The sequence below is a fragment of the Geotrypetes seraphini genome, chromosome 2 (genome assembly GCF_902459505.1).
Source record: "Geotrypetes seraphini chromosome 2, aGeoSer1.1, whole genome shotgun sequence".
Classification (NCBI taxonomy): Eukaryota; Metazoa; Chordata; class Amphibia; order Gymnophiona; family Dermophiidae; genus Geotrypetes; species Geotrypetes seraphini.
Window position 1 is genome coordinate 428,864,471 of NC_047085.1, and position 22,636 is coordinate 428,887,106.

Genomic DNA, 22,636 nt, shown 5'->3' on the forward strand with positions numbered 1-22,636 from the left:
CCAGGTACTTGTGACCTGCAGTGGCTACCATGATGGCCGGATACTGGGCTAGGTGAACCATTGGTTTGACCCAGTATGGCTATTCTTACCCTCGGATGTACACCATCTGACCCCATCTCTTTGTCTAGCAGGAACACAAGAGCTACACAGAAGATCCAAGCCAATCACGATACAGAAAGGATTGTAAGAGCTATCCAGGAGATAGGGTCACACAAATAATGAACTAGTCAGCAGTGGGTCTAGGACAATTTATTACAGCCATTTCATCACTGAATCGGCCACGATGAATTGTCCTAGAATTGGAGGATGGGGCACCGGGTAAGGAAAGCTGAGGGGCCTGAATCACCTCAAATATGTGTGTGTGTTTGTGGGGGGGGGGCTCCTAAACTACACCCCCCACATGGAGCTCCTGTTTTGTAGATGGGGCCTCAATTGCTTTGTTTGGGAGGGCAATGCCACCCCCCCCCCCCCAAACTACAACTTCCACATGGAACTCTCCACATGGACCAATTTTGTCCTTCTATTTTGCGGATGAGGCCTCAATTGCCTCATTTGGGGGGAGGGGCTATATTTTGCAGATCTTTAGGCCAGGGATAGGAATGCTATGATAGATCTTTCTCCCACAGTGCCCCATGAAATGATTTAACACGGCTGCAATGAACAATCCTGCGATGAAATGGCCGCGCTGAATTGTTCCATTCCGCCAGCAGCAGAGAAGAAGTAACCCTGTCAGACTGAGCTGGTTCCTGCTGTTGCAGCACATAGTAGAGATTTATAAAGAATGACATTGGGACATGTCCCCATCCCCATGAACTCTGTCCTCATCCCTGCTCCATCCTTGTGCACTCTGTCCCCCCTTCCCCACGAGCTCAATCTGATCCCATCTGTACACGCGCCAAACAGTTATATTTAAATCACTTTATTAAAGTATAAAAAGAAACAGTATTCTGTACAGCTGTCATTTTATAAATCACAAACAATTCAGAACAAGGATTAACAAAACCCATCTCCTCCCCCTCATAAATCTTCCACTATTGGGAGACGTGAACAAGCCAAATTACTACTGAATGCTACATAGAAAATTCATGCTAACACAATACCTTGGTCACACACATAGAACACAAGTACCAAATACATAATAGCTGACTAAAAATGATAAACATAAATTAAACCAAAATCCCAAGAAGCCACACCTTTCATGTAGTACAAAAGGAAACAAATAGAAAGATCCATTTCCTTTTAAAGGTGCAAAATATAAAGATCACACATGCCAGGGATGATGTTAGGGCAACTGCCCCCTGGCCAGAGAGAAGCCTGCTGGAAGCTGAGGGCAGCACGATATGGTAGTGGGTTTTGAAATCTCCTCACATATTTCTGCCCTGGGCCCTAGCCACATCTAACACCAGCACTGGCAGGATACACATTTCAAATTGGAGATATTCTAATCATAAAACAGAAAATAAAATTATTTTTTCTATCTTTTGTTTGGTCATTTTATTTTTCAAATCATGTAGATTCCAGGCTCTGTTTTCCTCTGTCTTCTCTTAACTCACTTGCCAGGGTCTCCTGCTCATTTGACATTTCTTCTTTCTCTGTGCTCACCATCCATCTTCTATCTCTGAGTACCTTTTTCCCTTCTCTTTTTCCCACTATGCTTCCCTGTCCAGCATCTCCCCCATGTCCATCTCCCTGCATTTATCATCACCACTCTTATGTTCATAACCCCTCCCTCTATGTCCAGCATTACTCCTTTGTGTCCCTATGCCCTTCAAGTTCAGCATCTCTCTCCTGTGCTCCTATTCCCCCCCAAGTCTAACACATTTCCTCTGTGTCCATATACCCCCTCCCATGTCTGACATTGCTCCTCTGTGTCTGTGTCCCATCTCCTTGTAGCATCTCCCTTTGTGTTTCTATCCCTACTCTCCTCTCCATGTCCATTATTTCCCCTATGTTTCTGTATACTTCCTTGTTTATCTCTTCATCTGCTGTGTGTTCAGTATTTCAGTCCCTTTTCCTTCATCCTCTTAGTTTGGCATCTCTCTTTCCTTTCTCTTTCCTTCAGGCCCTTTCCCACAGGTGCAGCATCTCTCCCTCTTCCCCCAGCTCTAGCACACCTCTCCCTTCCCTCTAGTTCCATAGCTCCCTCTTGTGGGTCCTGCAGCTCTCCCCTTTCCTTTCAGTTTCAGCACCCCCTGCTGTGAGTCCAGCACCTCTCCTACCCTTCCCTTCAGTTCTAGCTCTCCCTCCCATGGATTCAATACCACTCTCCCCATTTCCCTTCAGTTCCAACCCCCTCCTGTGGGTCTAGTGCATCCTTCCCTTCAGTTCCAGCTCCCCCTTCCCATGGTTCCAGCACCTTTTCCCTTTCCCCCAGCTCCAGCTCCTCTCTCCATTCCCTCCAGTTCCAGACCCCACCAAAGGTTTCAGGACCTCTCTCCCTTCCCTTTCTGTCCAGCCTCCCTACTACTGCTATCATTTCTATAGTGCTGATAGACATGTGCAACACTGTACATTAAAACAGTCAAGAGACAGTTCCTGCTCAATAGAGCTTATAATTTACTCAAACAGACAAACAGGACAAGTACCTCCCATGGTTCCTGCATCTTTCTCCCTTCCCCCCAGCTCCAGCTCTTCTCTACCTACCTTCCCTCCAGCTCCAGACTCCCCCCAAAGGCTCCAGCATCTCAGTCCATTCCCTTCCCTTCAGTTCCAGCCCCCACCCTCCTGTGGGTCTTGCACATCTCTCCTTTCCCACCAGCTCCTCCCCAAAAGCTCAAGCACCTCTCTCCTCTCCCTTCAGTTCCAGCCAGTCTCCAGCCCCCTCTAATGGGTCCAGCACCTCCCTTCCCTCCAGCTCCAGCCCCCTCCTGTGCCCTTCCCTTTGAACTGCAGTTATAGAATTTGTGTTTAGCACATTATATCCTGGCACCTAACTTTATACACCCTTTACTGAATCTATCCCTATACCACTCAGGCACTATCTTATAGACTGCCACTTACATGTGTAAGTAAAAAAGTAGCCTAATGGTTTGAATGGTGGGCTCTAGGGAGGACTGGTTCAAATCCCTCATATGTTCCTTGTGATCTTGGGCAAGTCATTTAATCCTTTACTGCCTCAGATATACATTCTGTTTATTTAGCACCATTATATAATGGCATCTTGGTACCAAGATTTCATTATAGAATAGTAGCATAAGGTTGGCCTTGGTGTGCCCATGTGTAGGCATGCCCTCTTATGTAAGTTTGTGCGCCAAGTGATGTGTATAGTATATAGTACTCTGTAAACTAAGCCTGTAACTGGAGACATACTCATGGTCCACCAATGTTCCACTGATTTGTATGGCCCACCTTGCTGTTAAGCACTATGGCACTTAGGCCATAGAACCTAGTGTATATAGGCACTTAACTGTCAATTTCATGAAATCTTTGATGCATGTAAGGGCATGTACTTGTAGGCGCAATGTATAGAATTGCCCCTTTGATTGTAAGTCTGCGTGAACAGAAAATTACCTACAAAAGCTAAATCGACACCACTTCGTTAGCCTTTGGGCTAGAGAATAAGAACATAAGAATAGCTTTACTGGGTCAGACCAATGGTCCATCAAGCCTAGTAGACCATTCTCATGGTGGCCAATCCAGGTCAGTAGTACCTGGCCAAAACCCAAGGAGTAGCAATATTCCATGCTACCGATCCAGGGCAAGAAGTGGCTTCCCCCATGTCTTTCTCAATAACAGACTATGGACTTTTGCTCCAGGAACTTGTCCAAACCTTTCTTAAAACCAGCTACGCTATCCGTTCTTACCACATCCTCTGGCAACGTGTTCCAGAGCTTATCTGTTCTTAGAGTGAAAAAAATATTTCTCCAATTGGTTTTAAAAGTATTTCCCTGTAACTTCATCGAGTGTCCCCTAGTCTTTGTAATTTTTGACAGAGTGAAAAATCGATCCACTTATACCCGTTCTACTCCACTCAGGATTTTGTAGACTTCAATCATATCTCCCCTCAGCCATCTCTTTTCCAAGCTGAAGAGCCCTAACCATTTTAGTCTTTACTCATACGAGAGGAGTTCCATCCCCTTTACCATCTTGATTGCTCTTCTTTGAACCTTTTCTAGCGCCACTATATATTGAGATAAGGAGACCAGAATTGAACGCAATACTCCAGATGAGGTCGCAGCATGGAACGATACAGAGGCATTATAACATTCTTAGTCTTGTTAACCATCCCTTTTTTAATAATTCCTAGCATCCTGTTTGCTTTTTTGGCCACCGCCACACATTGGGCAGAAGGTTTCATCGTATTCTTCTACGATGATACCCAGATCCTTCGGCGCTAATCCCCAAGGTGGACCCTAGCATCCGGTATCTGTGATTCAGGTTATTCTTCCCAATGTGCATCACTTTGTATTTGTCCACATTAAATTTCATCTGCCATTTGGATGCCCAGTCTTCCAATTTCCTAAGGTCCACCTGCAATTTTTCACAATCCGCATGCATTTTAACAACTTTGAACAGTTTAGTGTCATCTGCAAATTTAATCACCTCACTTGTTCCAATTTCCAGATCATTTATAAATAAGTTAAATAGCACCAGTGCCAGTACAGACCCCTGCGGCACTCCATTGTTTACTCTCCTCCATTGAGAAAAATGACCATTTAAACCTACCCTCTGTTTTCTATCTGATAACCAATTCCTAATCCACAACTGAACTTTGCCACCTATCTCATGACACTTTAATTTTCTCAGGAGTCTGTCATGAGGAACTTTATCAAAAGCTTTTTGAAAATCTAGATATACTGTATCAACCAGCTCACCTTTATCCACAAGTTTATTCACACCATCAAAGAAGTCAAGCAAATTGGTGAGGCAAGAACTCCCTCAGCTGAACCCATGCTGATTCCATCTCATTATATTATGTTTGTCTACGTGTTCCACAGTTTTATTTTTTAGAATTGTTCTACCATTTTGCCCGGCACTAAAGTGAGGCTTACCGGTCTGTAATTTCCCGGATCTCCCCTAGAGCCTTTTTAAAAATTGGCATAACATTGGCCACCCTCCAATCTTCAGGTACTACAGACGATTTTAGTGACAGGTTACAGATCACTAACAGCAGGTCAGCAATTTCATGTTTAAGTTCTTTTAGTACCCTGGGATGTTTACCATCTGATCCTGGCGATTTATCACTTTTTAACTTGTCGATTTGGCTTAGTACATCTTCCAGATTCACTGAGATTTCTTTCAGTTCCTCCACATCATCACCCTGGAAAACTATTTCTAGTTCAGGTAGATCTCTTACATCTTCTTCTTTAAAGACCGAAGCAAAGAATTCATTCAATATTTCCTCTATAGCCATATCCTCCCTGAGCATCCCTTTTGCTCCTTGATCATCCAGCGGTCCCACAGATTCCCTCACAGGATTTCTGCTTCTGAGGTACCTAAAAAAAAATGCTATGAGTTTTTACTTCTTTTACAAGTTTCTCTTCATATTCTTTCTTAGCTGTCTTTATCAATGCTTTGCATCTAACTTGCCAGTACTTGTGTTTCTTCTTATTTTCTTCATTCGGATCCTTTTTACATTCTTTAAAGAATATATTTTGGCTCTAATAGCCTCTTTCACTTCACATTTTAACCACACCGGCTCTCGTTTCCTCTTCTTTAAACCTTTGTTGATATGTGGAATACATCTGGTCTGAGCTTCCACGATGGTTTTTTTTAAATAACATCCACGCCTGGTTTACAGTCCTAACTGATCTTTTTAGCTTCTTTTTAACCATTTTCCTCATTTTATCATAGTCGCCTTTTCAAAAATTAAACACCCCTACAGTAGATTTCTTTTGCAACATTACTCCCGGTATCAGCTCAAATTTGATCACTGTTTCCCAGCGGACCCAACACAGTTAACTTCTGTACTATGTCTTGCATTCCACTAAGGACCAAATCTAAAATAGCTCCCTCTTGTTGGTTCCCGGACCAATTGCTGCAAGAAGCAATCATTTATGACATCTAGGAATTTTACCTTCCTAGCACTCCCCGATGTAACTTTTAACCAGTCAGTATTGGGGTAATTGAAATCATACTATTTGAAAAATTGAGAAGCATATGGTGTTTCACCAACATATATATAAAAAAAATATGCTAGACACTTATCTCAGTCTATCTGGTGTACAGAACCATGAGGTGAAACAAATTCAAACTGGAGCAATGTTCATTCAACCCGAGGAGCACCTTTCTAAAAAACAATATTTGGAGAAAAAAAAGACCTCAGTTAAATGGCTTCATGGGTCTAAAAAAAACCTCCAAAATAGGTGCTACCACTCGGGTCCACAATAAACTTCTGTATCTTAAACTCTTCAATGTATAGCAAATTTTACTCTGAAAGCACAGTCTCAGCTAGTACACACTCAAAGTCTAATCCCAGAAGATCGTTTAGAATCAGCATGTGCTGCTAATCAGAACTGCACAGCACTGAATATAAAAAAAACAGAAAGGAAGACAGCTTCTGCAGGGATCCAGCAAAATTCAATTTTTCTGCCGGTTCTACTCTCTACACAGGCTCCAGATGTCCCTTCCTGAAACCCAACAGGGAGTCCCTGTTTCGCTTCTCAAAGCTGTGTCAGGGGTCTTGCCAACAGGACTGCGCTACTGCAAATTCAAAATCACACAAATCACATCCACTGTGAAAAAATGGCACTGCAATTCAGAGACGCTCAGACAGGGTTTAAACTGGCTGCACTGCTCCTCCCCTTTTGATGACATAATACCAGGGAGGAGATGTAGGCTGCATTAATTAACTCCTCCCTTAACTTCCAGCCTTCTGTGATTGGATATATAGCTGATGACACAATACCAGGTGAGGAGCTGAAAAAAGAAAACAAAAAATTCCAGCAATCTTTAAGACAGCTCAAAGTGTCATCAGCTGTATGCTATGAGTGTCGGAGCAGTTACTGCCGCTGCCGGCGCTAAAACCCATGCTACTCGTTAGTAAAGGAGGGGGTTAGTTCAATATATCAAATATTCTTACCAAATATACGTTAAAAGCCTACACAAACCCAATCCCAGGAATGCCTCTAACCGCATTGAAGTAATTTATGCGTGTACAAGGTGTGTATATATATATATATATATATATATATATATATATATATATATATATATATATATATAGAGAGAGAGAGAGAGAGAGAGAGAGAGAGAGAGAGAGAGAGAGAGAGAGAGAGAGAGAGAGAGAGAGAGAGAGAGAGAGAGAGAGAGAGAGAGAGAGAGAGAGAGAGAGAGAGAGAGAGAGAGAGAGAGAGAGAGAGAGAGAGAGAGAGAGAGAGAGATTTACACTTGTAACCCTAAGGAAATTCTATAAAAGTTAATTTCTATTCATATGCTCTATGTGCAAAATTACTCTCTTACTTCTGGATTCTATAAAGTTGCCTGTCCAAATTTCCGACTAGCATGCAAATTTGGTTGTGCAAGTTTTAGTATAGTGCCAAGTTGTGCACCTAACCTAATTGTTAAATGAGGTGCCAGTTGGCCTTAAGTATCAATATTAGCCCTAAGTGGAGTTAATTTGTAGTTATGTGCATAACTGCAAAGAAGGTGTGTACATGGGTGGATCAGGGGCGTGTCTTGCAGTAGAATACAATCACTTACATGCGCAAATACTACTTTAGGCACAGTCATTTGCACCAGCCTTTGACATGGTGTAAGGGGTTCATGCTTAAAGTTTGGCACAGACATCAAATGTGCGCGCAATTGCCATTTTTAGAATTGGCACTTAGCGCCCTTATTCTTCATGTCTAATTTTTGATGCTCTTTCTTGACTCTACCCCTTAAGAGTGTATGGAGGGGGGGAGCTCATAAAATTAGGCACTATATTTTAGTAATTTATATAAATTATGTCTTATATTTTTTATTCCAAAAGAACTTGGTTATTGTGGAAAATACTTGAAATAATGTTAAGAATAGGGTAACATGAATGATAAGAAAGAGGATGGCTTCAAGAAGGGGTTGAATACCACACTGTGAAATACTTTTTTTTAGATAACGGAGAAGAATCAGAATAGAAATATATTTTCAATAAGGATTTGAAAATAAAGTGTGAATAACGTATAGGAAGGAAGGTAGAATGTTCCAGATAATAATGGCAGAAATAAGAGTAGGGAATGAAAAAGTCAGGTCACACAGGATACAGGAAGGAAAATACTGAGTGATAAGGTGTGAAAGGTATATAGAAGCAATTGAGTGGAAGATTCTAAAGCCTAGTTGGTCAAGGTGGTAAGTCAGTGGAATTTTTTAAAGTTATGGGAAGGGTGGATCAGTAGTTACTTGCCTACAAGTGGAAACAGAGGATGATTTAACAATTCTAGAAGAAAGCAGAGGACTAGAGGTAGGAAAGATACTTGGGGGAGCATCTTGGAAATTCCAAGTTCCAAGCAGAATAGAAAAAATAAAACATTCATAGAATTTGTCATTTGTGCCTTCCTTTTAGAATTTTGGCAAATGAATGACACATCAGAGAACTTTCTCATTAAACCAAGATACACAAGAAGTAAAAGGCAGGTAAGTGGCCTATGGTATACTAATTGATAGCTGAGAGACAGTATAAAAGTTTTTACATCCTTCTGCTTAAGTTGAGTCTGAAAGCATATTTCTATATTTCCACTTTTACCTCTGTGTTGAAGTGGTATCCCTTAAAAAAAACCCAATAGATATATACTGTGTGTGTGTATATATATATATATATACACACACGTGTATATACATATACGCACTTGTAAAATTACATGAATTATATTGTTTCACAGTTAATTTCTGACATTTTTTATTAATATGAGAATGTGAAATCAATACATTATTCATATACTGTAAAAAGAAAACATTATTTCAGACACATACCAGGAAGATATAGTTATTGGGCAACAAAATTGATGCTTACTAATATATTTACTTGGCAGCGGTCAGCTTTTTTTTAAAGCACTGACTGCCACTGGCTAAATTAGACCTGGTTATCCAGGTCTTTAGCCAACCTGGAAGTTTTGTGGATGCCGACCAATATTTAATGCCCTATCCATATATCTAACCAAAGATAGAAATTCATTTTCTGTGGCACTGAATACCACTGATGCCCTCATAACTTCCAGGTCTGCACCAATACTACCCTGGCACTGCTTGTATTGTGCTGGGAGTGGTCAGATCCAATATCCTGCAGTACTAACTAGTAAAATACTACTGAATTTAGGCGGTTGGTTAGCTTAGCATGGTTTAATTGGGTAGAAGCCTCTCCTTTCTGTTTAAACCATGCTGAATATTGACTCTGTATTTTGGTGAGACAAAATACAGTGAGAGAACTTTTCAAAGAGATTTACTCATGAGTTCTAAGGAGTTATCCAGGTATGTTTCCTAGGCTGCAGATTGGCCTCCCCTCACTGGTGAATACTTTCACCTGTAGGGAAAAGGATCAGGGATGGTCACGTATCATCCAGTAGGGCCACAAAAATTGAGGGTATTGATATAAAGGCAATAGACAGTTTAATGAATAAATAAATAAATAATTTTAATAGCAAAAGAGGAAATTTGTCAAGTGAAGACAGTTTGCTTTCCTAATTTGATTAAGGCCTCTCCAAATGGGACTAAGGAGCTATCTGGAATGGTTAACAGGTCGTTGAGAGGGGGAAGAAGTGTGGGTGCAGAAGATTTCTGTTGGAGGAAATGGTCATGACAGACTTTTTGTGTAAAGAGCATGCAGAACTTGAGGAAGGGATTTACTACTATTGTTTATCATTTCTGTAGCACTGAAAGGCATACACAGCGCTGTATGTTTAACATTCAATGGACGGTCCCTGCTCAGAAGAGCTTACAATCTAATTTGGACAGACTTGGATAGAGGATAGAAATGATACTGGGCAAGGAGGATGAATGGTCTAAGGAGGAAATGAGGGGTAGGACATGAGATTATTTTTCACTGCCAAATCTCTGATCATTGGGAGCCTTTTCCCTTTCTTTGCTACTTTCTTTCAGCTTGACTCCTCTTTGGTATGAATTTTGAAGAGGTTTCCTGAGGGTGCCTTGAAGTTTGTTGCAGAAATAGTTCACTAGTTGGAAGGGAAAGTCCCCAATAAGCAGCAGTGTGTTATTTTCAATCCACTGCTGAAAAAGTCAAGCTTAGAATTATAGGCCAATAACATATTTGCCATTTTTTGTTAAAGTGTTGGAGCAGGTACCGTCTTTTCAGAAAAGTGAGATTTTGTGGAAAAAGTGAATGGCTTGGCAAAGATCCAAGTGGGCCTTTGAAAGAGAGACAGCACAGTGGCTATGCTTGTAGTTCTGCAAGATGAAATATGTTACAATATTGACCAGGTCTCGTAGGATTTGCTGATACAGTTAGATATGGTGTTGGTCTTTTTGAGCAGAAGCTGCTATTCTTTAATTTTGAGGATAATGAGGAAGGCTTTTGATCTGATTAAATCTTCTGTGAGGGAGTGAAGAGCCCAAGTAGTTAATAGTTGAAGGAGTGGCTGTGCTACATTCCCATGTGAAGTTCCTCAAGGGTCATATCTAGTCTCACTTCTGTTCAACCTTTATCTGCGGCCTTGGGAGGATGTTAATTGTAAGATTGATTTGAAAGAATTTTTGTATGGGGATATTTGTCCCTCTGGGTAAAATGAGAATGCTGCTTTAGCAAAGCCAAATGCAGAGTTGATTGCTATTGAACAGTAGCTGCTGGGTAATCAATTGGGCCTCAATATGTAGAAATAGAAAGTTTGCTTGGGATGAATTTGAAAATGTGGGAGCAGAGAGAGCTCAAGTTAATTTACAGTGATGGAGGCTTGGTTTGTTGAAGGAAATGAGAGATCTGGGATGATATTTCTATCAGAGATTAACAGTGGAAGGCTAGGTGACATATACTATGGGGCTCATTTTAAAAACACTTAGACACACAGTAGAATAGTAATCTGGCACTTTGTGTGTCTAAGTGCTTTGAAAATGAGCCAATATATCAGTGTATCTCAAACTGTGTGCTGGGGCACACTAGTGTGCCTTCTGAGATTCCAAGTGTACCACAGCTGACTTCCCTATGCGGTACAGTGCCAGCGCTGCCTGTTTCGCCAAAGGCCTGCATGTTTTCTCCTTCTCTCTAGCATCCTTCGGCTTCCCCCCTGGCCTCCCGGTCTCACCTTTAAAGCTAATTACAGCAACCTGCAGAGGATCGCTGGTAGGTAAAATGATTTTATTTTCAATATAGTGATTGAAATGAGTCAGTTTTGAGAATTTATATCTGCTGTGTATATTGTGTATATATGAAAAATGAATGGAAAAAATTGCATTACAATTAGTAAAGGGGATGGGATCTGGGGCAGAGCTTGGGTGGACCTAGGGAGTTCTGTGGTTGGGGTACTCAGTTGAAATTTGTTAGACTTAGGGGGTACTTAGCTTGAAGTAGTTGAGAAACACTGCTGTAGGCAATCAGCTGGCACCAGTGTCTCTCCTTCTCTCTGGCCCTCTTCCCTGCTGGCACCCCCTACTGGCGACTCAGGGCCAATCTGGAGGGCCTCTGCACATGCGTGGACGTCGACATGATGATGTCATGCATACACGTGATGTCATCATGGCGACATCCTCGCACTTCTGGGTGCCTCAAGCCATAGCCACTACCTTTAGTGTGCCCCGGCTCAAGAAAGTTTGAGAGACACTGATCTATATGTTTTCTATATGCAAAGTTGAGAACTGTGTGGTGGCTACAACTGCTTTTGCCACCAGATATGTTCAGGTTAGTGCAGATGTCAGTACTCCCATTTTTAGATCATCGCAATGGGCTTTACGTAGAACTGCCATTGTGGTTACTCTGCCATTTACAAGTAGCTCAAAAGGTTGCTGGAAGGTTAATTTTTAATCTCTGTAGGTAAGTTTTAGCGCAACTTTTGTTTAGTATTCTTCATGGTCTTTCTATTCAGGCTTACATTGTTGTTTGGCCTTTCAGGCATTACAAGGTGAAGTCTTTGTTTATTTGGCCAGGACACCGAACTGATATACTTCTTTCTAGCAGTTGTGATGAAGTTGGAGAGTTGCTTTAGCTGGTCCCATTTGTGTGTGCATTTGATCAGGTGGAAAGCTTTAGCTCTCCCAGTACTGATTCCAGAATTGTGAAACAACATATGAAAGATGCTGTATAAAGAGACAAATTATGGATGATTTCACAAAAATTTGACATTGAAAGGAAAAGGACTGAGAAGTCAAGTAAAAGGCATGGAGGTTGGGTTGGCAATTTGTAAGCTCATCAGTGGCAAAACCTGGACTAAATGGGCCTTGGGCAGAAAAGTTAAGATGGGTGTCCTACTGCTGTCTAATCTAAAGCTAGGCGTGAGCGTGGTTTGCCCCGGAAGTAGCCTTAGGCAAACCTAGGTGGCCATACGTATATCCCTAGGCCAACAGGAGACACATACAATTTAGGCCAGTGAAGATTCTGGTTGGCTCATGCCTAAGGCCCCCCTAATGGGCGAGGCCTTAGGCATATTGGTCTACCGAAGATTCTAGTTGGCCCAGGTGCCTAAGGCTTCTCCTATGGGTGGGGCCTTAGGCCCCTCCCTGGTGCATCCCACAATGCACCAGGAAGGGGCAGGCCTGCCTCATTTCGACGGAGGCGGGCCTGCCAGATGGATGGAGGAAAGGCCCATCCAGCCAGCCATCTTTAAAGGTTAGAGGGAGGATCACGCTATCTACGGGGTGGGTGTAGGTGGGGATGTTCCGGCAGGAGGGATTGGGCACCCTCCTGCTGGCAATCTATAGGGGGTGTTCCATCAGGAGGGATTGGGCATCCCTCCTGCTGCGTTCGTTTGGGGGGGGTGGGGACTGACAGCTGCAGCCACGGCCGCTAAGCTTATCACAGCAGGGAGATCCCTTGCCACGATAAGCTTAGCAGCTGCATCTACAAGAACCCGATTCACTAACCGGCGTCTGTAACATGCACATCGGTTAGAGAATCGGATTCACTTTAGGCGGCCTTAGGCCCGATTCTATATGGGACACCCGTCGGCTTCTGAGACCAGGTGTCCTATACAGAATCCGGGCCTAAATGCTGGTATATGACATCATCTACAGTAGTTGGAGAGGGTGTTAATATGAGGGCACCAAAAATAAGTGCTAAATGCTATTCTGTGAATGGCACTCTGAGAATAGTATTTAATGGCAGGATCTTCACCCAATTATTCGGCATGAGGATTTACACCAATTGAAACCTAGTGTAAATACACCTAAATTAGGCACAGATTTACCATAGTCTGTAACACTGTCACAATGTATACAAATTCTAGGAACGTCCATGAACCTCCCATACCCCTCCCATGGCCCCACACCATTTTTGGATCTTTGTGGAAAAATTACATGTACGTCTTTATAGAATCCGGGCTAGGAGGATTTCAAATTTTACTTATTTTGATGAATCATCCCTAAAAGACCCTACTTTATGCTCTATTTGCTCTAGACCAGTGTTTTTCAACCGCTGTTCCGCGGCACACTAGTGTGCCGCGAGATGTTGCCTGGTGTGCCGTACGGTCAGGGCCGCCATCAGGGCAGTACCACCAGTCTAGGGAGAGGGGCGGTCCGCCCCACGTGGACAGGAGAGAGCTGGACGGGGGACCCGCGGAGTTCAATACATCTCGAGCCGCGAGGCTCGTCTTCTGTTCCTGCCTGCCCTGCAGCTAACATATAGCCGATCGCAAGCGTTCCCCGATGTCAGCACTGACGTCGGAGGGAGGGCTTAAGCAAAGTCTGCTCTCCGACTTCAGCGCTGACGTCGGAGAATACTTCCGTTCGGCTATTTGTGCGCGGCAGGGCAGGCAGGAAGCAGAAGACAAGCCTCGCGGCTTGAGCTTCGTTTTGCTGAGAAAGTTGCAAAGATGGGCTGGGAGGCAAACGCGGAACACAAAAGGGGGGAGGGAGTGCGTTTTGGACACAAGGCATGAACTTGGGAGAGAGGAAGGGAGGGAAAGAGATGCTGAGGTGGGGGAGAGAATGGGTTTTTGGACACAGAAGAAATGGACTTGGGAGAGAGGAAGGGAGGGAATGCGTTTTTAGACACAGAAGAAATGGACTTGGGAGAGAGGAAGGGAGGGAAAGAGATGCTGAGGTGGGGGAGGGAATGTGTTTTTGGACACAGAAGAAATGGACGGGAGAGAGGAAGGGAGGGAAAGAGATGCTGAGGTGGGGGAGGGAATGAGTGTTTGGACACAGAAGGCATGGACTTTGGAGAGAGGAAGGGAGGGAAAGAAATGGTTGTGTACACGGGGAATAGAAGAAAGGAGAATTTTTGGTCATAGGGAGGGAGTGAGGTACAGATAGTGGCATACCAGGGTGGGGGGGGGGCGGTCTGCCCCACCCCGGGTTTACGTCCCAAGGGGGTGCACAGCTGGCCACCCTCCAGTGTTGTCCCTAGGCCGGCAAACTGCGGCTCTTTAGCCACTTGAGTGCCACCGCCGCCATCGGGAACAGGCCGGCGCCAAGTTCTCCCTGCTTTTCCCTGTGGGGCCGGCCAACTCTCGCCACTCGCGTCAATTCTGACGTCGGAGAGGACGTTCTGGGCCAGCCAATCGCTGCCTGGCTGGCCTAGAACGTCCTCTCCGACGTCAGAATTGACGACGGGTGGCGAGAGTTGGTCGGCCCCGCGGGGAAGAGAAGCAGGGAGAACTTGGTGCCGGCCTGTTCCCGATGGCGGCGGTGGCACTCAAGTGAATTACTTTATATATAGTCAATATAGGCACAGAGTTAAATTTTTTAACATTTTCTAATGGTGGTGTGCCTCGTGATTTTTTTCATGAAACAAATGTGCCTTTGCCCAAAAAAGGTTGAAAAACACTGCTCTAGACTGGATTCTTAGGGTGCTTGCAATGAAACTACTAAGTAGTAAATTTAAAACAAACAGGAGAAAATATTTCTTCACTCAACATGTAATTGAACTCTGGAATTTGATGCCATAGAATGTGGTGAAAACAGTTAGCCTAGCAGTATTTTTAAAAAGTTGGATAATTTCCTAAAAGAAAAGTCCATAAGCCATTTTTAAGATGGATTTTGGAAAAGCAGCATATAATCTTTGGCTTTCTAACCTCAAAATCTTTTGGGATCTTGCCAAGTACTAGTGACCTGGAATGGCCATTGTTGGAAAGAGATACTGGGCTTGATGGACCTTTAGTCTGTCCCAAAATGACAACTCTTATGTATTTATGTACTCCAACGCAATCTATTTGGGTGTTCCACAGTATCTTCTCATGCTTACAATCAATGCAAAATACTGCTATATGGATTCTTTCTCACACCAGTAAGTTTGATTCTGTGTCTCCACTCTTCATTCAACATCACTAGCTTCCTATTACTATAACATTTTAATTTTCGTTGTCAGAGTGCTCTATACATATGTTGCTTCATATCTTTCCTCTCAACTTATACCTCTAGAGCAGGGGTGTCAAACTCAGTCACATTAGGGGGTCAAAATCCAAAACACAGGCTAAGTCGTGGGCCAGACCCCACCCAATCTCCTCCCCAGACCCTGCCCCATAATAGTACTAATTGTAACACAATTTTTTCCATTCATTTTTCATGTATACACACACAATATAATCTTATTAACAAAACATAATTGATAACCACAAAATTAAACTACACAAAGCACACTGTATGCTTCTCTACATTCATTCCTACCATAACACAGATAACCCTTATGCAAATATGGGACCAAAAACTAAAAGTACTAAGATATACAAAGGAAACCCTAAGATTCAAGACTCAGCATGCAGTACAATCCCAGAGAAATAGAAACAAATGCATTTCTTCCCGAACAGTGCAAAATATAGACAGCAGATGTAAATTCTCAAAATTGATACAATTCAATTACTAAATTGAAAATAAAATCATTCCCCCCCTACCTTTGTTGATTCCCTCCCTCCATGCTGTGCCTCAACTAGGTGCCTCCCTCTGGCAAGTGTCTTACCTTCTGGCTGGCTTCTGCCTGGCCCTTTTTTGTGGCCTGCGGTGTGATTCGGCGTTTTCATTGCCGCCACCAGTGTTATCTTCTGGCCGGTTCCATCCTCTTCACTACCATAGTGTGCACAAAACTGCGGATGGAGGCTCCTAGCACGTCCCGCATCTCATCTGGAAGGCTTCTAGTTCAGGTGCAGGATGCATGTAGGAGCCATAACCTTGTGCACACTGCGGTAGTGAGGAGGAGGGAGCTGGCCAGAAGATAACACCGAGGGGCGGCAATGAAAACGCCGCATTCTACCGTGGGCTGCATAAAACGGCCTACCTCTAGAGGTAAGATAGATGTAGATCAATTTTGGAATCTTTTAGGATTACAGATAAAGGAATAGGAATTATCTCAACTTTTAAATAACTGAAACTCAGTTGCTTTAACAATATTAGATGAGAGTGCTCCTTTAAAAGACAAAAATAAAACAACATAGGAAATCAAACCTATGGTTTGATGAAACTCTTCTTGAACAGAAACAAACTTGCAAACAATTAGAGAGAAAGTGGGGGAAGAATAACTCAGAAATGAATAGAACAAATTGGAGGAATACTATAAAATATTACAAATTATTATTGAAAAACAAAATTAGAGAGATAGGGAAAGACGTCAATGATTTGAAGAAATTATCCCCCCCCCGGCCATACACACACATTTACAAAGCCACATTAGGCTTTTTTATCACCATCTGCAGTGGTATTAGCTCCAATGCTCATAGGAATTCTATGAGCATTGGAGCTAATATTACCATGGCCGGCGATAAAAAAAAGCCTAATGCAGCTTTTGTAAAAGGGGAGTATATAAACTATGGATTTTATCTCAAAGATCCTAGTGACGTGGAGGGGCATTTTCAAAACATAAGTCTAGGTCCGATTTGGACCACTTTTTCAACCCAAATTTTGTCCAAGTCCCAAACGCCCAGAACAAATCCATTTAGACAGCTAATCAGGGGTTCCCTTGCCATGATCAGCTGATGGCAAGGGATCCCTCGGCAAAGATAGGTGGCTGAGGCGCCTGTCTTTGTGATCAGATAGGCACGATTCTCTAACCGGTGCCTGTGACATAGGTGCTGTTTAGAGAATCGGGGGTGAGAGGTGGGTGGGTAAGGTATCGGTTCTTTAAGACAGACACGATTCTTTATAGGATGCCATTGTGCGATTCTCATCCGCTTCTTAGGTGGCCGCTGAGACTGGCATCCTATACAGAATCAGTCCCTTAAAGTGAAACAGTGGCCATACTGCTGTCTAATATACCAGCATTTACACATGTTCTTAGCACCTAACCTAGGTAACTGCATATAAAATTACAACTTACTGTAATTGTATAAATGTTGGCTTTGAAAATACACATTAACTTTAAATGGCCAGTTATGTTTAAAGTTACACCTGCTGTTTACCTGTGAGCGTTTCAACAACTAGGTTATAATTTGGTAGCTGAATTTCACCACTGAATGTATAACTTATTTTACCCACTCCGAGTCAGGCCCAAAACACATCCCCTTTTCTGACATATAATACTATGGCCATTTTTTGAATGAAGCAGCCAAAGATCTGTTGATGATTAAAAAAATATAGGACTGATCTATGTTCCCTCTAAGTTGAACACTTGAGCAATCGCGCATACATTCTAGGAGTGTCGCTCACAAAGTTTATATAGTCGCTTAAAAAAATACTTGCAAATCTAAAAATTGTTGGTTTTTAGAACTTGTTGCTTATATGAAAAAATTTTTTTTAGAACTTGCTATTCACATGAGAAAAAAATTTGCACGCACCCAGCCAATCCTTAGAAAGTATTGGGACTGATGCAGCCACCGGCCACATAGGCACTTTAGAAAATCAGCCTCATTGGGCCCAATTTACTAAGGCTATTCTCCCATTCTGTGTCTGATGAAAGGCTTAGTACATGAGCTCAGTGAAATGTCAGTGGGATACTTTTACCTGCTGCTTTCAATCTGACCCTGGAGTACCCTTTTTAAGATAATCTTCTTGTGTAAAATTTCTGAAATATATCCTACTCATATCTAAAGTCTGTTGCTACCTATTAATTCAGCACCATGAGCAAGGAACAAATGACTCATGCTGTCAATACAAAGAGAGCTAAATAAAATTTTTTCATTGCCAAATGTGTTACATTGTCTTTCCTTCTCATTCTCTTTGCAGGTTCATCGGATTCGACGTAGTGTTGACGAAGAAACAAAATACATTGAGCTGATGATTGTAAATGACCATCTGATGGTATAAATATTTATTTGTATATATTTATTTATATTTATTTTTGAATCAGCATGTGGTGTTTTAAAATGTATTGCTTAAGAATACGATCAGGCCAGTATTCAGCTATCCAGCTATCCAGTTTTTTTTTTAATGCTGGCTGCGGCAGTCAGAGAATGTCAGCTGGTACAAATAATGTGGTTAGCGCCAGAACAAATTTACTCCCTCCTTTACAAAGCTGCACTAGCGTTTTAAGCGCCAGCCGGGGCGGTAACAGCTCGGACGCTCATAGGAATTCTATGAGCGTCGAAGCTGTTACCACGACGGCCTATGCTGAAAATGTTAACTCGGCTTTGTAAAGAAAGGGGTTAGATAGTGTTGATATTCAGTCTGATATTCAGATAACATAGGACAGCCATTTTGTTGTCCTAAGTTATCCAGATAACAGACTGCATATCTACATTATTTATATAGGTTCCGGAACAACCCTGGCCCTGAGCATTCTCTGCCTTGGCACTGTCTCCTTTATGCCTCTGAATATACTGTGCAGCAGATTTTACCTGGCTTCTATCAGGATAAGTGCTTTTGAATATTAACCCAGACTTATCTATTAAAAATAATAGTGAAATGTCAGGGAAGTTACTTGCATTGCTTTTGTACATTAATATCTATACATGGGAAAACTTTCATTTATAGCAATTATGTCTGCATAAAAAACTATAATTTGGTTGATCATTTTATTAGCCTCAACATGCATGCAAATGAAGATGCTCTTAAAATATGTATTCATAGTCATTACTAGAGTTGGCTGAGGACAACTAGAATATATGAGTAAATATTTAAAGTGTTTGTTTAAGATTTTTGTTTTATTGCCTACAACACATATGTCAGAATTCACTGTGTACCATACTGAAAAAAGTAAACCGCTTGTTTTAATATGTCTGTGGAGACAGTAACTGATGTGGTCCATGAAGATGAGTTAAAAAGGAGAATACATATTAATCATTTAAAATGTTCAATTTGAGAATTCAGTTAATGCTGAGAAACAAAACCTAAAGAGGCAAAGGACTACACCCCCCAAAAAAATTATCACCAAAAAAACGCTATTCTATAAGCTGTGCTTAAAGTTAGGAACTGTGGCTAAATTTAGATGCGGCCATTTGCATCAAGAAAAATGTGATGCCAATGCCTGCACCTAAATCTCCCTCTCGTTTTCCCCTTTCTTTGTATTTTTATGCAATGTATCCCTCCCATTCCACTTTTGTAGCATGTTTTTTGTCTGTAATACCGTGTAGTCTGTCTTTTTATTACTCTATTTTTACTTATATTTTAAATTTTGTACAATGTAAACCGCTTTGGTAATTAAAGCGGTCTATCAAGGCTAAATAAACTTGAAACTAATTCTATAATTAACTTAGAGTAACACCCCTGACCCACCCATGTCCACGCCCTCTTTTTGAATCGCATGTAAAATTTAGGTGCGTAACTTGACTGTTGTCCAAGTATCAAACACTTGGCTAGTGGGGACAGTCTAGAGACCTGAAAGTTAGTTGAGGCGGGTATAAAACTGAAGGTGGCCTAGGATGTCCAATACTCTTGCACTGCCCTCTATTTTGATATTAGTTTATATACATACAGCACCTATAGATGTCACTACAGGATAGCACAAGTGGCAAGTGCATTTGCCTTGCCACTCTAACTAGAAACAGCATCTCTAAGTTGGTCTGTTTCTTGTTTTTTTTTTTAGTACTTTATTTATATCATGGAAAGAATACATGATATATCAGTAAACTTAAAACCAATACACCATTAACTAAGTACAAAGAGGTGAAAGTGACAGTAAGGCATTTGCAGATAAAATGGGTATTCCTCTGTGGTGGAAACATAGACATATGACGGCAGATAAATGCCAAATGGCCCATCCAGTCTGCCCATCCGCAGTAACCATTATCTCTTTCTCTCTCTGTGAGATCCCACGTGCCTATTCCACACTTTCTTGAATTCAGACACAGTCTCTGTCTCCACCACTTCGTCCGAGAGACTGTTCCATGCATCTACCACCCTTTCTGTAAAAAAGAATTTCCTCAGATTACTCCGGAGCCTATCACCTTGTAACTTCATCCTATGCCCTCTCATTGCATTGGAAAGTGTGAGTGCCCCCAAAACGCAAAAATGCCTTCTGAACCCACATATAGGTGACATCTGCAAACATAAGGTTTATTTGTACAGTTGGGTAAGTACATTTTTGGTTATATCCGTAGGGCTTACCGTACAATATAAGAGGATGTGTACCTGGGATCTTTAATGTGAAGTTCGCTGCAGTTTCCCCTGCTGCACTTTTCAACTTTACCACCTCAACCTCCCTTTTCTCTCCCACCCTTTTCTCAACCCTTTTTGGTCCCAAAGAAGACCGGGGACTTACGCCCCATTTTAGACCTCAGGAAGCTCAACAAGTTCCTGGTCCGGGAGAAGTTCCGGATGTTGTCACTTCCGGTATTATATCCTCTCTTGGAGGAAGGGGACTGGATGTGCTCCCTGGACCTGAAGGAAGTGTACACCCATGTTCCGGTGCATCCCGCTTTCCGCAAATTCTTACGGTTCCAGGTGGGCGAGCTGCACCTGCAGTACACTGTACCAGCTACTACACTTTCTCCCTCTCATTCAGATATCCCCATTCTAGCTATATGCATCTCGACCACGGTGTAGCCCCCATGCCTCTTCTACACTCACTCATATTCTCCTACTTCTCCCAATCATCACTCAGCCTACTCATGGGGATCACATTGCAATCTAACCAATCTTATTTCTGTTCCTCTCCTCCCCTTTTTATGTGCCCTATGGAATGCCTGCTCCATCTCCAACAAACTTACCTTCATCCATGACCTCTTTATCTCTAAAAAGCTCCACCTGCTAGCACTAACTGAAAACTGGATCTGTCCTGAAGATTTTGCTTCAGCTACTGTCCTGTGTCATGGAGGGTACCTTTTCTCACACATGCCTCGCCCAGATGGTCATGGAAGTGGGGTTAGACTCTTACTCTCACCATCTTGTAAATGTCAACCCCTTCTTCTGCCTCAATCTCACTGTTCTCCTTCCTTTTAAGTTCCTTCCTTCCATCTATTCACTCCTCTATCTCTCAGAGTAGCAGTCATTTAACAACCCCCCCACCCCCCAATAAGTCCTTCTCCTCCTTCCTCACTGATTTTGACTCTTAGCTCTCCTTTCTTGAGTCCTCATCTTCCTCCCTTATCCTCAGTAACTTCAACATCCATGCTGATGACCCCTTTGACTCCTATACGTCCAGGTTTCTTGCTCTGACCTCCTCATGTGACCTCCAGCTGTGCTCCTCCACCTCTACCCACCAGAAAAGCCACTGCCTCAACCTCATCCTCTCCTCCAACTGATCACCAAAGTCTGCACTTCGAATCTTACCATCAGCTGTTAACCTCCCCCCCAACCCAACCGATCACTACCCATACATTTAGTAACCTTCAGGCTGTTGACCCTGACACACTCTCTACCACTGTCCCTCCTTTCTACTACTATGTCACACAAGTCTGTCAATGAAACTGTCTTCTCCTATAAATCCATTATCCCAGGACAAGCAATCAGCATATTCTCAACATGTGGGTGACGTTATCCACGGAGCCCTGAAGCGGACAGCCTCGCAAGCAGACTTTCTTGAAGAACTTTCAGAAAGTTTGTAAGTGCTGCATCGCACATGCGTGAGTGCCTTCCCACCGAATGTAGGTCACGCGTCTCCTCTGAGGTACCTCAGTTCTCGTTTTTCCGCACAGCTAAGAGGCACCTGTTTCTAAGCTCTGCCCCGAATTTGAGTTGTGCTTTCTCGCACTGCGGCTTTTTTCTTTCTTTTGTACTAAGTCGTTGTGCGTCGCGCTTTAAAAAACACGCAAAGAAACTTTATTTTGTTTCTTCCATTCTCATCCGGCGGGGCTTGGCCTTAGGGCCTGCTGCCAGAATTTTTTGTCTATGTCCCGGCCTGTTACGGGATTTAAAAGGTGCAGCCAATGTAATAGGGCAATTTCACTCACTGACCCGCACCGTTGGTGTATCAAGTGCTTAGGACCCGAACATTGTCCTGAATCATGCCCACGCTGTACTACCCTTCAAAAAAAAAGCTCTCTGGAGACATCGTGCCCAGATTCAGCAGCTCTTTGGAATGGAGCCCTCTACTGAAAAGGCCTCGCCCTCGACCTCGTCCGCGGCCTTGTTGGTCAAGCCCTCAACCTCCAGTAAGTCTCCTTTGTCAGTGAAGACCTCGTCTGCCGCGCCTCCTAAGGCCTTGTCCTCAGGCAAGTCTGTTCTTCCCTCCGCAGGCACGCTAGCTAAGAAGCCTCCAACTGAGTCTCAGGCATTCTAGGCAATGAGTGCAGTTGTGCCAGCCTCTACGAGACCTCCTGCA

At 42.8% G+C, this 22,636-nt stretch overlaps 1 protein-coding gene across 3 annotated transcripts in view; it reads left to right on the forward strand.

Moving 5' to 3' along the window:
* ADAM22 (ADAM metallopeptidase domain 22) overlaps window positions 1–22,636 on the forward strand; it is a 486,564-nt gene that overhangs the window by 239,658 nt on the left and 224,270 nt on the right. For all 3 annotated transcript variants that reach the window (XM_033931244.1, XM_033931245.1, XM_033931246.1), the window contains exons 8-9: window positions 8,480–8,550; window positions 18,163–18,237. In XM_033931244.1, the coding sequence (XP_033787135.1) occupies window positions 8,480–8,550; window positions 18,163–18,237 (146 nt within the window). The remainder of the gene's footprint in view (window positions 1–8,479; window positions 8,551–18,162; window positions 18,238–22,636) is intronic.